The 15,283-nt window shown below is 46.2% G+C and overlaps 1 protein-coding gene across 1 annotated transcript in view; it reads right to left on the bottom strand.

Moving 5' to 3' along the window:
• Positions 1-383: 383 nt before the first annotated feature.
• PHF12 (PHD finger protein 12) overlaps positions 384-15,283 on the bottom strand; it is a 32,342-nt gene continuing 17,442 nt past the window's right edge. Inside the window, exons 5-15 of the mRNA XM_027726757.2 lie at positions 15,053-15,173; positions 13,930-14,062; positions 13,066-13,230; positions 12,292-12,453; positions 10,414-11,230; positions 8,278-8,394; positions 6,821-6,964; positions 4,771-4,869; positions 4,142-4,224; positions 2,143-2,281; positions 384-1,554 (exon numbers count right to left, since the gene is read on the bottom strand). Coding sequence (XP_027582558.1) covers positions 1,220-1,554; positions 2,143-2,281; positions 4,142-4,224; positions 4,771-4,869; positions 6,821-6,964; positions 8,278-8,394; positions 10,414-11,230; positions 12,292-12,453; positions 13,066-13,230; positions 13,930-14,062; positions 15,053-15,173 — 2,315 coding nt within the window. The 3' untranslated portion in view covers positions 384-1,219. The remainder of the gene's footprint in view (positions 1,555-2,142; positions 2,282-4,141; positions 4,225-4,770; positions 4,870-6,820; positions 6,965-8,277; positions 8,395-10,413; positions 11,231-12,291; positions 12,454-13,065; positions 13,231-13,929; positions 14,063-15,052; positions 15,174-15,283) is intronic.

Here is a 15,283-nt window from a genome sequence, read left to right on the forward strand (position 1 = left end):
ATCTTCCAGGTTGCTTCCAGGCACTCCATCTCTCTCCTGTCCTGAGAAGCCCAGAACTGGATGTAAAACACATCCCTGGAAACATTTGAGGTGAGGTTGGACCTGACTGAGTTGAAGACTTCCCTACTTACTGCAGGGGGTTGGACTAGATGATCTTCAAAATCCCTTCCACCTCAAACCGTTTTTGTGATTTTATCACCTTCCAGTCCTCACCCTCTTCCCTCCCACACCACCAGCATCCCACCACATCCCCCTTACAGGACATCAGGCTCCTTCCATCCCATCCCAGCCTTGTCCCCCACCTCAGGCTCCTCTCCTCTGTGGTCAGACACTCGGGGGGAAGCTCCAGGTTGTGGTGACACGAGTGAAGACAGACAGTCGAGAAAACAGAATGTGAAGTATTTTTTTTTTATATACAGAATACAGGAAAGTTTCTGTAAAGTCTAAAACGTTACAATTACTATGTACAGTGGAACTAGCTGTTCTGCTGCGGGGAGGTGGCAGAGAAACAAAAGAGACAGACAGGTTACGACAAACGATCTGCTACAATAGACAATTTGAGGAACGTCATACCACATGTAGCACTGTACACAGCTTTAAAACATTGAAAAATGCCATCACTGATGTATTTACACAGAATCCAACACTTTTCCTTATTTGAAATAAAAAATAGGATGGACACCAGGAAAAGAACTCATTTCTCACTGCCCATAATACACAGTAGCTACTTGTAGTGCAACCATAGCAGGGAGGGATGGGAAAAAATAACTGTGGGAAGAAGAGCGCTTCTTTACATTAAATAAAACAATGATATTGTATAGATTTGCTGTATGAAAACTGTATTTCTCTTTTAATATAAAACTATTGTCACTGGCACAAAATAGAACAAGTTTCTGATTATTTTACAACTGCATGGGAACTGTCTGTCAGAGAGAGTCCTCGAGTCAGACAGCGGTCGCCCCTCGCTCTGACGCGTCCTGCTCTCACTGCAGTTTTCCTTTTAAAATGAAATGTATAGTACAAATATATGTGCAAATGCCCCTAAAACTTGAGCAAAAAAGAAAAATTAAAAAAAGTTAAACGTTCTTCATATCATGCAAACGGCGTGTGAACAGTCTCTGGGCCGACACAGAAAAATCCCACCTCGGTTTGTACATTTTTGCATTGCAAGAGTCTGAGGGCGTTTTCCTTAATCCAAAAGCTCTCTTCCTAAAAATTCCTAGGGAACTGAGTTGGACCGCAGCACGGGCACCTGGTGGGGTTTCAGAGAAAGCTTCTCCTCCAAGTCCATGTCTTGTACTAAGGCAGTATCCCCCTTGGGCTGTTTGGTCGCAAATTCAGTGATGCTGAAAACGAACTGCAGGCAGCCCAGCTTGATGTAACTGCCGTGGTGGAGCAGGGCCGTACCCTCCCAGCCAGCCCCGCTGCCCCCGATCAGACTGGAGCTGCTGGCTTTGCAGTTACAAGGTTTCCGATGCTGCCCTTGTGCCTGTGAATTCATCACAGCAGCTTCTTCATGCGGCTCCTCTTCTTGTTTTCTGCTTTTATGTCGTTCTGCAAAAGAATGAAAAAAATGGTAAGATTTCGGCAGGTCAGCGACAGCTTGTTTTCATCAACAGGGGTTGCTGCTGAGGTGCCTCAGGGGTAAAATCCTTCAGCCATGAGGTATTTCAGTTTGCAGTGAGCAGCTGATCTAAGGGAAACAGGAATCTCCTCAAAGTCCCAGAGAGTTAGAGGCATTTACATATCTATTTTGGCAGCCCAAAAAGAGGAAGCTGATCAGGTGGAGAAGAGGAGTGAGCCACGTGGGGACAGAATGCCTGCAGGACAGCCCAGATCTTCTCACAGCCTGGGAAGGGAGGACATGCATGGGGAAAGGCCTCAGGGTTGGACTTGGAGCTTGGTAACTCCAGCACCGGAGGCTGGAGTGGTGTTAACAGCAGAGCAGAGAGCTCCCCAGGCTGCAGAGGAAGGTCTTGTGTAACCCCACATGACCTGTGGTGAGGCTCCCCTTTTTGCAAAGGGTGCACCAGCCACTGCGGAACAATGGGCACCAACAAAGAATTGATTTCCACACGCTCCCATCCCCCTCCAAAAACTCCCTGTGGTGGTACATGGGGCTGGCTCTGCCTCAACACTCACTTATCACACTCTGCACTTTGGCAACAATACTGCTGGGAGGAGTGGGTGTCATCTTCTCCGAGAAGTCACACGAATACAGAACATTGTCCACAGTTGTCCCATGCTCACTGTAGTTCAACAGCTCGTAATGCTTCGTATTCTGAAAAAAAAAGGGAAGAGGAGGGAATCAAGGCATTGAGTCATAGAGTGGTTTGGGTTGGAATGGACCTTAAAGCTCATCTTCTTTCAGCCCCCTGCCATGGGCAGGGTCACCTTTCACCAGACCAGGTTGCTCCAAGCCCTGTCCAACCTGGCCTTGGACACATCCAGGGATGGGGCAGCTACAGCTTCTCTGGGCAACCTGTGCCAGAGCCTCACCACCATCACTGGGAAGAATTTCTTCCTAATATCCAGTCTAAACTTGCCCTCTATCAGTCAGAAGGGCTTCTGCCCATGCACCCCTTTTGAGCACTGAATCACAACCCCTCTCTACCACTGTTGATGGTTAAATGAGAGCTGTTAAATATCCTCTAGCTTCAGAGACCAGGAACCTGACCCCCATGCATGCCTCATGCTCACACAACAACCAGCTTTTCATCTGCTTCCTGGCAGGGAAGGAGGGCCAAAGGGAAGTGGGTTTTCCCTAGTGCACTTGGACCAATGCATCTTTTGGAAACAGGCTATTCAAGCTGATGCTCACAAAGCAAGCACACCACTTCACGGGCACACCTGATGCAAACTTGGCCCAATACCTGTGCCTGGCAGGAAGAGACGTGCTTTGGAAAGCAGGCACAAGCTGGCAAAGGGGATGCCACGTGCTGCAGCAGCCACAGGATAGAGGCAGTCTGGGGTTTACAGGCCTTGTGCAGACGCTGAAGTGCCAGGAGACATTACCATGACACGCAGCGTTACACAAGCAGCGTCACGCTCAGCTGAGCTTTGCAGAGGATGTTGACAGAGAGGAGGAGATATCAGGTTAGCTCACAGGAATCATCTGAGAGCTGAAGACCTCGTCCCCCAGGGACCACAGGGCTTTAATCAAGTTACAAAAACTCCCCATGCACAGGGGAGTAAGTTTTGAAGTAAGCTGCTAGACTGCAGAAGGAGAACCAGCAGACAGGAGCTCAAGGAAGGGGAATTCTCCCTTTCCAGAGATACCACAGCCACAGAAAACCTGCTGGAGTGTGGAAGCTCAGTGCCTGGAGCCCGATACAGGACTGACCATTGTAGGTGCTTCTACACAGATTTATGGTCTGGATCCCATTACCAAGTGCGTTCTGTAGCTTGCAGTGCACTGGAGCAATGGCTAAAGCTGGCTGTGGGTTAATCCTGGATCCTGGTCAGGAGCTGGTTGACAAATGGTGATATAAAAGACTTGATCTTGCTTCAAAGACTGTTTCCATGCTAGGAGACAACTCCAGCAGCGCTGCTATTGGCAGGCCTGCTGGTCTGTTTACTTCAAGAACAAACTGATCTCTGGGCTGTAGTTAGGGAGAAATTGTAGATTTCTGTTTATGCTGTGAGCTTCACCAAAATTTTAGCTAAATAAATAATTTATACAGAGTACTACAGATGGTATGAATGCTTTGCTCCCTCATCACACCTGAAAACAGAGGACTCAGAGCAATTCCCTGATTTGTTGCAGCTGAGGTTCGATGTTGACATGTAAAGTTGAGCTTTTATTAACAACGCATCTGGATCAAAAAGTATCAGACCATTCCTATGACTTTTTCTTTCCCTAGGCACCAGCAGTGACAGTGCTGACTTGTGGTCAGTCTTTGCCCATGGGCAGTAAGCTCAGAGAAATCGTGCTGGCAGAGCTCTGTGCTTCAGAAAAAGGTTTGACAAAAAGGCTGACACAGCCTTCACTGGAGTGAAACACACTGAGCCCTGGCTCTTACTTCGCAGTCCACAAAGGAGCACCACACAAAGACAACCTGCTGCCTGCATCTCCAGCTCCCACTGCCATGCACACCAAATAATAAAAATAATAATAAAAAAACCTCAGGCAGGCACTCACCTCATCATAGAATATGCAGGCATGTTTGCCAGACACATAGTTACAGTGACCATAGCTTGTAAGGCACACATCCATATCAGCTCCTGTCATGGGAGAGGACAAAACAGGCTCAGTTGCTTTGGGAAAAAAAAAAACTGTCAGGCAGCAGAGAACAACAGACAGAATTAAACTTCAATTAGCAAAACAACAGGGGAGCAACTGCCTTTGTCCTGCTCCCAGGACCGCATGAATAATGCTGCAATAAGCCACCAAACAAAGTTTCAGTGGGGGAAGGGAGAGAGCAGCTCCATGAAGGTTCAAGAGCATTTCACTGCTACTGGGTCTACCCAGAGCACCAGAAGAATCTAAGCAGCAAGAAACGAAACCTGCAAGCAAACCATAACTCTTCTCTCCATCAGTCAGGCACTGAATCTCCAGGACAGCTGTTCTAGTTTTGACACCAGGTTACAAAGGTGCCACCTCAGGTTCAAGCAGACGGGGGATTTCCAGGTTTCTTGGCAGTGCAGAATCCCCGGACAAGAGGCCACAATGTGTCTGTTTCCTTTGACAGCCACTTGGCAAACACCTTAGGGAGGGCCAGGGAGAACCACCCTGATTCTGAAAGGTCAGTGCAGGAAAAAGCCACTCACCTGTCCCAATGTAGAGGGTTCGATAGCACATGTTGACTGCACCCCCCAAGCCCATCAGAGGATAGAACACCGCCCGGGCTTGCACTTCCTTTCTTTGCGCTGCAAGATAAAAAGAAATTACTTGAACAATGTTATCAGCTGGGAAAGCTGCTTGACCTCAGCTTCCCCAGCCCAGAAAGCACAGATCCTAAAGAGGACGAAGTCAGCTTTGGCCTAAACACCAATTCCCAACCCTCTAGGAATGTTTGTCCACTAAACATCTTTTTGCCAGTCAGAGAAAACTGCTCTCTCCAATAACCCACAGAAGCCATGCAAATGGGAGAGCAATAATACAATGGAGGCACGCTGAGGAACACACAAGCCTCCTACCACTGGCTTCTTGCTTAATCTCTTCTACTCTGGGTAATCAAAGAGCTCAGTCTTTCCTGTCAAAGTGCCACTTAAAAAAAATTGGTGCTGGTGAACGTCACCAACTTAACAGCTGTGATTTCACTTCTAGTGAAGCTGCAGGAAAAACACACTGGTTGAACTGGGCTTGGCCAGGGACCAACCCAGTTCCCAGGACAGGATGACTTACTGAGTGGACTCCTTCACCCTCAGGTTGGTCCCTATGGCTCACTGGACAACAGCTGGCCCAGGGTTGAGCCCCCCAGAGCAGCTCCACGTTCAAATCACACACTCTCATGCCCGTGTTAACTGGACAGAAAATCTTCTGTGGAACAGATATTGAACTCCAGTGGGCCACACAGGCCTAGCCAGGATTTCAGCTCTGTCTTTCGGAGGTAAAGCCCTTATACACCGAGTTTAGGCCTCTCCTGACACCACATCTGCAGGGCAGCGTTACACCAAGTGTGTGAAAGCCAAGAACAGAAGATGAGGATTATGAAAGACTGTTTGCAGAGGCACCTACGTCGAGAACACTGGCCACACCGAGTGGCATCGCTGGACGTGCAGGTTCCACCTCTGCCCAGCTGCCCTGAGTCCTTTCAGCTGTCTGGCTCTGCAGGGCTCACTAAAGGCTTTGGGTCTAACATTTCATCAGCAATGCTGAACAGTCAGCTGGATGCATCATTCCTGCCCAAAAAGGGTGATGGGTTAAGACAGCACCAATCTGCCTCGAGAAAGGCAGACTGCTGAAGAATTCCAGACCAGGAAGGCAGCTCATACCACAGCCTGCTGCTGTGTCCTACAGCAGATCACAAGAAGATTGACAAGCATTTAGGGAATGTTGTGATGCTATAGCAGGCAAGCACAGAGCTTCAGAAAAAGATTACTGACTGACTTCCAAAGATCTTATCTGGGATATTTACCCCCAGGCATAGCAGAGGGGGAGCAGAGAATTGCTTCCACAGCAAGGCTGTCCAGTTAGTGCTTGAAAGCAGATTAAACTGACTGGCTGCATGCAGAGGAACACGAAGTCATGTTTGCCCTGCAGCTTTAGGTGATAACAGTGATCATAAACAAAGCCAAAGCTGAACTCAGGAATCTGGAGATTTCCAACAGACACACAAGTTGTTTTCCATTATTTGCATTAGTCATATTTAGTGGTTTCAGCTTGACAGTGACATTATTCTGAATAGGCAATGACAACATCACATATATATTTTTTCCCCCTCTTCCTACTGTTCTTGTGCTTGTCTCACTTCTCCAGAAAGACAGAGCAGGAATTCACAGATTTCTCTTGCCCATCTCAAAGGTGAGGACAAAAAAACCCAGCCAAGCTCCTCGGCCGAACTTTCTCATTTCTTACTAATTCCAAGATGAATAAAACACAACTTCACTAAAGATTTCCAGCAGAAAATCTGAAGCTACTGAAACAGAAAATCTGAAAGTATTCCCATTGCTGAAACTTGTAAACAATTAAGGAGAGGAACCTGAAGGAGTTTCTGGCCACTGGATATCCAGAGTCAGGGGTATGAGAGGAAAAAAAAGTGAAAGGCAGCATCAGACAGATACCAGAAGAAGAGGGAGATCTCCTTCAAAGAATAGGCAAGGGAGTGTCAAAAAGCTATGGCTCAACATAACCCAACTATTCTAGGGCTGCTCTTACCTTCAATGTGGTTTCCCACAGGAGATTGCTGATGGGAATTGACACTGCTCGCTAGAGACTGAGCTTTGGGAGGAAAGAGCTGATGTATTCTCTGCAAGGCCAGAAACTTGATCAGCTGCTCATCCAGCATATTTATCTCAATCTCTGTTAATAAACAAAAAGCAATTAGTAAGTTATTCATGGAAAGGGTGCAATCTGAGCTGCAGTGGATTTAACTTTTAAACTTGCCATTTGCTTCAACAGCAAAGACTTGACCAATTCTGCAATATCAAGACTCTTACACATAGGTGAGCTATTTCTTCATATATCTCCTGTGAGCAGAGTGCCAGCCATGGCTGGAGAGCTACAAGTGAGGCAGCAAGCAGAAGTTTGGGGGAACAAGGACTGATAAAAGTTGAAAATCTGCTGTTTTGGCTCAGAATCAACAGGTCTGTAGAGGTGGCCATTGTACCCCTTTGGGCAGCATGTTGGGTCCTTCCTGTGAAGCCCTGTTATCTGGTTAGAAAGTCCAGCCCCACACTCCAGCAGAGCTGTAACCACCTTTGAAGCTGCTACAGGCTCATGCTCGAGTCACCCACTCATAGCAGGGTCAGTTAAACCAAACAGGGGAATTCAGACAATATTATTAATGAGTTTTAAAGCAGATCTTCTGATAGCTCTGAAGTATTTATATTTGTAAAGCCCTACAGAGGTCTGTTTTCCTGCAGCAAGGAGGCTGGGTAACCCCTTCTTCCAAGAGCATTCGCCACATCAGCGACAGTTAAAATGGCAAGGAGAGGAGGAAGAGCTGTAACAGCTTTTCCCAATAGCAGAGAGGGAAGTCTGGGCAGTGGGGTTCACCCAAGAAAAGAGGGTTACACTGGCAATGCCAGAAAGGCTGTTCTTCAAGATGTAGAAGTCATCTCTGGCAACAGCCTCGCTGTTCTACTGACGTTTGCTGCTCAGCAATCTCCTCCTGAAGGCACTTTGCTAACATTTGGCGTCTCTTGCCAAGTGCAACAAAAGGAAATAAAACCCAAGCCAGTCTAGGAGACTGACAGAAGCAGAAATAAATCAGAAATTAACAGACCCATTAGAGCATCACCACTCAGGTGACTGCTCCACTACAAGATCTATTGCCGCTGGACTTGACACCCGCTGGGAACAGCTCTGGATTGCAGCGAGCACCACGACATGGCAGGGCTGCAGGTTTCTGCATGTGAATTCCACCTGGAAAGCAGCCCAGTTGTTATCCTTCCCCAGAAAAGCTTCAGGCAGAAACACTTCATTGGCCTTGCTGCCTTGGCAACACTATGAGCAGGGAAGCATGTGACATATTTAAGGTAATGTACACCCAGCCCCTCCTTCACCTGACCGCAACCCTTTATCTCTGGGACTTCTCCTCAAGCAGGGATGGAATCCTTTAGGGAAGCAAACACACAGGGCTAATAGAGGCTGATAATGAATTAAATACTCACCGCCATCCATAAACGCTTTCAGGGAACTGGTGAAGTCCAACATAGCTGCGGAGTTTGAAGTGAGTGATGAGGGTAAAGCGCTTCCTATGGATAAGGTGCTGGGACTGACCTTACCATCTACAGGGAGAGATGGTGTAGAGAAGATATGTCACTGTGACGTTCGCCAGACATGCACCCAGCCCTCGGGCTGCCCTTGGCTGCCAAGCTGCTCGGAATGACTCATTTTGCTCGTAGTTATGCTTTGAAAAAGGCCTGAACTAGCAGTCAGGAGCTTTCTTCTTCTGCTCACAGGAGGGCTTGTGTGTGCCTCCACCACAGAGCCAACTTCAGTTTCTGCCCCACCTCCAATTGCTAGAGGAATTCTAGACCCGTACATTTAAGCTCCTACTCACTGTGATGTCCTACAGACACTGGAAAGATGAGCACCAATTCCCCAGGAGCCTGAAGAACTTATTAAACCTAAGAGACATTTGCCAAGTAGCTTGACAAGGTGTGAACACGCAAAAAAAGTACAACTGCCCTATTTGTATTTCTACACTAAAGTCTAGGGTGCACATCATTGTCCAGAAGGAATGTGACAGTCATAAGCAGATTTTATTATTTACAAAATAAAATCCTTCTGCTTTGGCAGTGACCACGCAGCTGAAAGAAACAATGGCAAACACCAGGAAATAAAAATCCCTTTCAAATGTTGCTGATACTGGATCTTCTTGACTTGGTTTGCTTATAACTACTATAAGCCTGAAATTTGTGGCAAAAAAAAACCGTCACGAGTGATTTGTATTTGGCAACAAAATTTGCACACCATAATTTTTGTTATAAATATGTATATGCATCACGTTAGATGGAAAACCTACATATCTACACCTTTCCCAAGAGACACTGCACCAAGTAATGATTTAACCTGCATTTTGTAGAACACAAGCTTTGCACCAAAGGCAATTATTTAACATCTTAAGTAACTGCAGAATTATGTAGGGTTTGCAGAGCTCTTCAAACCACGGAGAAAAAGTGTTCTATAATATGGTCTAATTTCCTCTACCAGAACTTCTCCCAGCCTTGCATTTCTAAGCAGGGCATGGTCAAAGCAGCAGCCTCAGAGTAACCAAGTTTATTCAGCAATAAGTGAGGAGGCCAAGTACCCTGGGGACTGCTTGCAAACATGAGGCAAAGCTCAGAAATTACTCACTGAGGAATTTTAGACAGAATTATAAAAACATGGTGCCTCTGTTGCTTTGCAATCACCAGACCTGAGCCACTCCACACAAGCCTGACACTGAGCAGCTTGGAACTGCATGAGAAGTGGCAGACAGCTCTGTTGCATGTTTTTCAGCGACTTTTTCCACCCAACCTGCACAAAAGGTTTGCTAGTTTGAGTATTAAGCTGGTGTGGGGAAAGGGCAGAAGAAGAGAATGCTGAAAGTGAAAGCTGCTTCTAGCAAAATCTGAGCTATGGGCAGTTACTCTGACTTCAACATCTATCAACATCTTTGACTTCATGTTTTTACACTGAAAAATGGGTATATACACTTTACTGTATACCTTGCTATTATTTATGGTTTTGGGTACAACTCAGGATCTCTGGCATATCCAAGTCCATAACTACCCTGTATCACACCAACAGGTCCCAAGCTCACATTTTTCCAACAACAAGGCTGTGCAGCTGAAGACTCCAACTACACCTGTACTAGGGGACACAACCACTGCCTGAACTCTGGATTAGATCCCAGAGAGCTGCTCTTGTGAGAGGGACTGACTACCTTGCAATCCGAGTGGCCATTTGAAACAAATCAGTAGTTTTACAGCAGCACTGGGGTTTTAAAGCAGCTGTTGTTGAAATAGCGAGGCAGCAGCCAAATGATTTAAAGTTACTGCTTTCCAGAATTAAACTGACCTACTATCCTGCTTCTCAGGACAGAGCTCCCCTCTCAGGTATATGCTGCCAGCAAAAATACATCCTGTGGCTCCCATAAAGGGACCTAAGACAGAGGAGACCTGATAAACTTCTCCTGGCTCTCCAGAGAAAGCCCAGTTCCCAGTTAAACAAGAACACACTGCTACAGCCTTGAGGCTCTGAATGAGGCTTAGTCCGAACATTTCTCACCCCGGGGCCGAGGTCAGCAGTTCAGCACGTACCTGAAGGTGGTGCTGGTGAACAGAATCTGTTTGTGGACCCAACTGCCGAGATCCCATCTCCTGCAGCCTGGGGAGGGGTGAGAGCCCGGGTGGCGGTGAGCGGGGAGCCCCCGGCCCGCAGCTCTGCCGACAGCGGCGGCCCGATCTGCGTCTGCACATTCTTCCTTTGCAAAGTGCTGGTGGTCTCCAGGCTGGCACAGGAGCTCGATATGGACGTAGGCAAACTCGTGACCGGCGCAGAACCCCTTTGTGCACAAGAAACGGGTCCTGCTACGTTCTCTGTTTTGACAATAGTTCCAATGGTGTGATTCAGAAGTCCGCAACTCGCCGGGGGCGTGAGGGGCCGAGGCCACGTTTGCCGGTGAGACAAAACAGGTATTGTGTTCCCAGATCCCATTAGCCTCTGGGAGTCAGTCAACTGTGCTGAAGATTCAGACGAAACACCATAGAAATTAGGCCCGTTCACTTTAACGTCGGAGGCTGTCGGCCCATTCGAAGTCCCACAAGAAGACACCTTCTTGGATTTATCTATACAAGAGCTGCAGTTGACATCTTCCTGTGACAAAGTCTGCTGGGATTGCGAGGAGCTCAAGGAATTCTGGGTGGTAATCCCTGAGGTGCAGGATGACATGGAATAGAGGGAAGGTGTGGGTGCCTTGTCAGCTGCCTGGTAAGGGTTGGTGAGTGAACCGTCTGCCACAATAACAGGCTTAATATCAGCCTTCTCTGTTTGTTCAGAGTCCCAAAGCGAAGTCATCTGCTTAGCAGATAAATGTTTCAATATGCTGCACTGGAGCGCAACAACACTACAGAGCCACTGGAAGGAAGAAAAACGTGCAGGTTAGCTCAGGAGGCAGCAGTGCTCCAAACCTCAACAGTTACTCCATCGTTCACCCAGCTCAAGGAAATTCAGCTGCCTCACTGTGCTGCTGACTGCTCAGATGCAGCCTGGAACTGCTCTGGTGCTCATCTACGATCAGGAGAAGGTTTTATCCAGAGGTACAAAAGTGCAACCAAAATTACGTACTGTTTATCTCCATGCTGGGGACAGGATAGAGAGGGGCTTAGACCTACTTCCTCGCTCCCAAACTCCTCCTCCTCTTCACTTGTTAAGTGCTGCAACTTTTCAGCTAGTTACAAACATATCTTTCACTAATTTGGGCTTCTATCCAAACACAATCCTCCAACTTATTCTGCAGCATGCTGGAAAGAAACGCTGCTCTACCTCAGGTATAGGGAGTGACCTGCCAAAGTTGGGGTGGAGAGCACCTTTGCTTTTATACACAAGGTGGAGGGAGAGCAAAACATTTATTCAAAGTTTTAAGCTCCATGGTAGATGTGCACCTGCCACACAGAAGAATCCTATCTGAGCTAACAGAAGGACTTCATCACTGATTGCAATGCAACATGCCTTCACACTGGAATCTGGCCAGAAGTTTCATACAAGATTTAAACACTCATTTGATCTTGATTTACATGTCCAATTCTATCCACAATAAAAAGCGGCCCAGAAATGTGACATTAACATATAAATAAACGTGTCAGAGAGCAGCCTTACATAATCAAAGTGGAAAGTATTTCCCCTCAACCAGGAAATAAAGATGACATCTAGACGGAAAACCCTCAACTCTACTCTTAAGGCCAGAAGACTATTTCACCACTTCCCTGAAGTGTCAAATGAGGAGTTTTACATCTCACCTGGAAAGCCAAAGTGAAGTTTTAATGGGCAAGGGTGTCAGAGAGAAGACAAGCTATCACCTTCAGACATGAGTTTGAGACTGGTTTCCTAGACAACTGCGCCATCATGACTGAAATGGAAGAGGATCTTTGTACCAAAGCAGCTACAAACACAGAGTCCCAGCATTTGACTTCATTTACCTCCTGTTGTTCTGTCTGGCTGGCTAAGTGCTCAGTGTTCAAAAGGTGCTTCTGCAAGGGTTCCTCGGGGATCCCGTTACAGATCAGCTCTCCATCTCGAATTGCTGCAGGCGCAAGTAACGGGGGTGGAAGCCGGTACTGGGACTTTATAGCATCAGGAACCTACATTGCAGAGAAAGAAGATCACACATGAGAACAATTACTCAAGAATGACTACTTAAACAAAGTGCCTCATCAGCACTACGCTTCGTGTTTGCTGCTTTCTCACCCAAAGGAGCCCTGCAGACAGTACATTAGAAGTATCAAGGACTGAGTACTTTAAATTGATGTAGCCATGCTGAAATTAATAGGTTTTATTCCCTTAGGTCAGGCATGACTGCAGTACAACATGGTGACTGCAGCATTAGAGAAGTCATGCAAAAAAAGCCAAGTAAGAAGGAAAGCCTGTATGACAGTTTTCAGGCACCCTGGCAGCAAACATAGAAGTCCAAATCTCACTGTAGGGCCACCTTTGGGAGGTTTAGTGTTGTACCTTCTATGCTTGTGCTAGATTGTAGTAGTTGAGCCTTACTGTTGAAGGAAAAAGAGCTTCTTAAATCCTACAGGTAGTGAAAAGTAACTGCTGACTCCCAGACCTCTCAAAAACACATTCATTCGGACCCCACCCTCTTCCTCCTTCCCCAAGGGGTTATCCCTAAGGGGTGTGCTGGTTTCCCTTCCAAACCAGAATATATACACAGGGATTTTCACCAAGAACTACTAGTTTACACGTACCTTCAAACCTTTTCTCTTCACTGACTGAAGAACTCTGCGATTCGGAGGATGTTTCTTATGGATTCGGTTTAAGAAATCCACTTTGACAACGTGCTGAGATATGGTGTCCTGGAACCGGTCAAATACTCGGCACCGATTACTCAGGGTCAAGTTCTTCTGGTTCAGCTGGGTGATCAGATAATGCCACAGGAGTTAGGGATCTGCAGGTCACTCTAATGTACCCTAAGACTTTCATAACGCCTCGTAGCACTGGCAGTACAGCATCAGCTCAGCTTTAGACTATTTGTTTCCTGCAGCACTAACCATTTCTGTTAAAGGGCACATTGCTGGAGATGAATACAAAAGCATTTAGAGGCCGGCTAAGCAGCATCAATGCTCTCAAGAAGCAGTTTGTCTGGGCACAAGCCCTTTGTTTCAGCCCCCTGTTTCCTGAGTATTTAAGTCTCAAGTACACTGCTTTTCCACAAATGAAAACGCCCTCTTGGAATGAAAGTTTTTTGGGTTAAGCATGCAAAGAATTACTTCCCCTATTTGTAGCACTGTGCTGCTTTGTATCCCAGTTCTGGAAGCTCATCTAGATCTTAAGGAGTCCAGTCAAAAACTAAACAAGCTGTCAGTGAGCCACAATCTGAGCTGTGAGCTTCAGTTACAGGAAGGAGTTCCCCCATCTTTATATCTTATTGCAGAGAGCAGCATCATATTCCTTTGGAGAGCGCGTTGCTTGCAGCAGGAGCTTTACAAGCGTTACAGGGAGCAATAAGAGCTCAGAAGCTGTTTTACATTTGTTGTACTTTGTCCTTTAATGGACCTGCCAGGTTCCACTCCAGCATCCGGTTACCATACTGCAATCATAGTCCTGCTTACCACCACGTGTTCTATGTGATTTGGGCACATCCATCTACCCAGAGGCATGGCAGTAAGCGGTGGCTCCAGACAATCCATGTGGAACAGGAGTGGGCAATAATCACACTGGATTAGAGGTGCCACTCTGCAACTCCTGCAAAGAGAGAGACAAATCATATTCTCTATATAGAATATAGAGTATAAACAGGACATTCAGGCAAGCTTGGCTAACCACTTCAGCTTATCTCTCCCCACCGATTACCCTACACTGCTGCTTGCACCAAAAATTAGGATTCTGATTTGTAACTTGATCTACGGGGACCTTCTGCAAGACCAACTCAAGGCAAAAGCATTCATTTAGAGCAAAACAGCAAAATTCAGAGATCAAAAGGAATCTCAGATTTAGGGTATTACAAGTTTCCTCAGAGGAATCACATGTGAAGTTGGGACATGCACTTCAAGAAGATGTTCTCAGAACAAGTCTCAAACTCCAGAAAACGACTACATCTGAATCCTCAGGCTTTAAATAAGTCTTTGCTCTATGGCAAAGTTCTCAGTTGTTCTCCACAAAAGCCCATCTGAGTCTCCATCCCACTTTGAGAAACTCACTCTGAGTTCCTGAAATAAGGGTTTCATTTTCACTGACATTTTGAATCGGGATTGATGTGTGCATTTTTTTATGCAGCTATAAAAACCATCAGTATTTTGTACTGGTTTTCAGATTTACAATTTCAGCACAATATTCCTATTTGCCTTGGGCTTATAAATCTCTCAGTAGATTTCTATTTCCTAAAGGTCACCTCCTCATATACTTCCTTCATGAACCATAAACAAACATCTCCATTTACTAAACCACCATCATTTTAGAATTTTTTCTTAATAGAAAAATACTGAAGACAAGACGGTTCAATCTTGTCAGTCTTCAGGCTACATCTTAAAACACGCAGGGCTGCAGAAGCCACACACCTACACGTGACATGGTTAAACACCTGTTATTTAGCGAAGATGCTTATTCCCTCATTTGTTTAGAGGATGGTAAGCAAGTAATAAAGGAGAATGGAGGTCATCAACTTTTCTCAGCAAGAACTTTGCTCTTGTGAAGGCTGCAGCTACACCAAACAGCTTCCCTGGAAGAGTCAAGTACCTGTTGCATGTGAAGCAGACTTTCACTGGCAAGGGAACCAAACCATTGTGGTCTAACTCGTGTTGTGCTTTCTTGACATTCTTTCCTGTGGTTTCTTCCTTTCTCCTCCTCTTACTAGTACCTGAAAGTAAATTTTAAAAGGCTTTGGGTTATCCACATAGCAGAGATTTGATTTCTGGTAGATACATATAATAATCTTAGGCAGAGGCAAAGGGAAAAGGCAAATATTGC

Source organism: Pipra filicauda, unplaced genomic scaffold (genome assembly GCF_003945595.2).
Source record: "Pipra filicauda isolate LSUMZ 115617 unplaced genomic scaffold, ASM394559v2 scaffold71_size5581439_pilon, whole genome shotgun sequence".
NCBI classification, from domain to species: Eukaryota; Metazoa; Chordata; class Aves; order Passeriformes; family Pipridae; genus Pipra; species Pipra filicauda.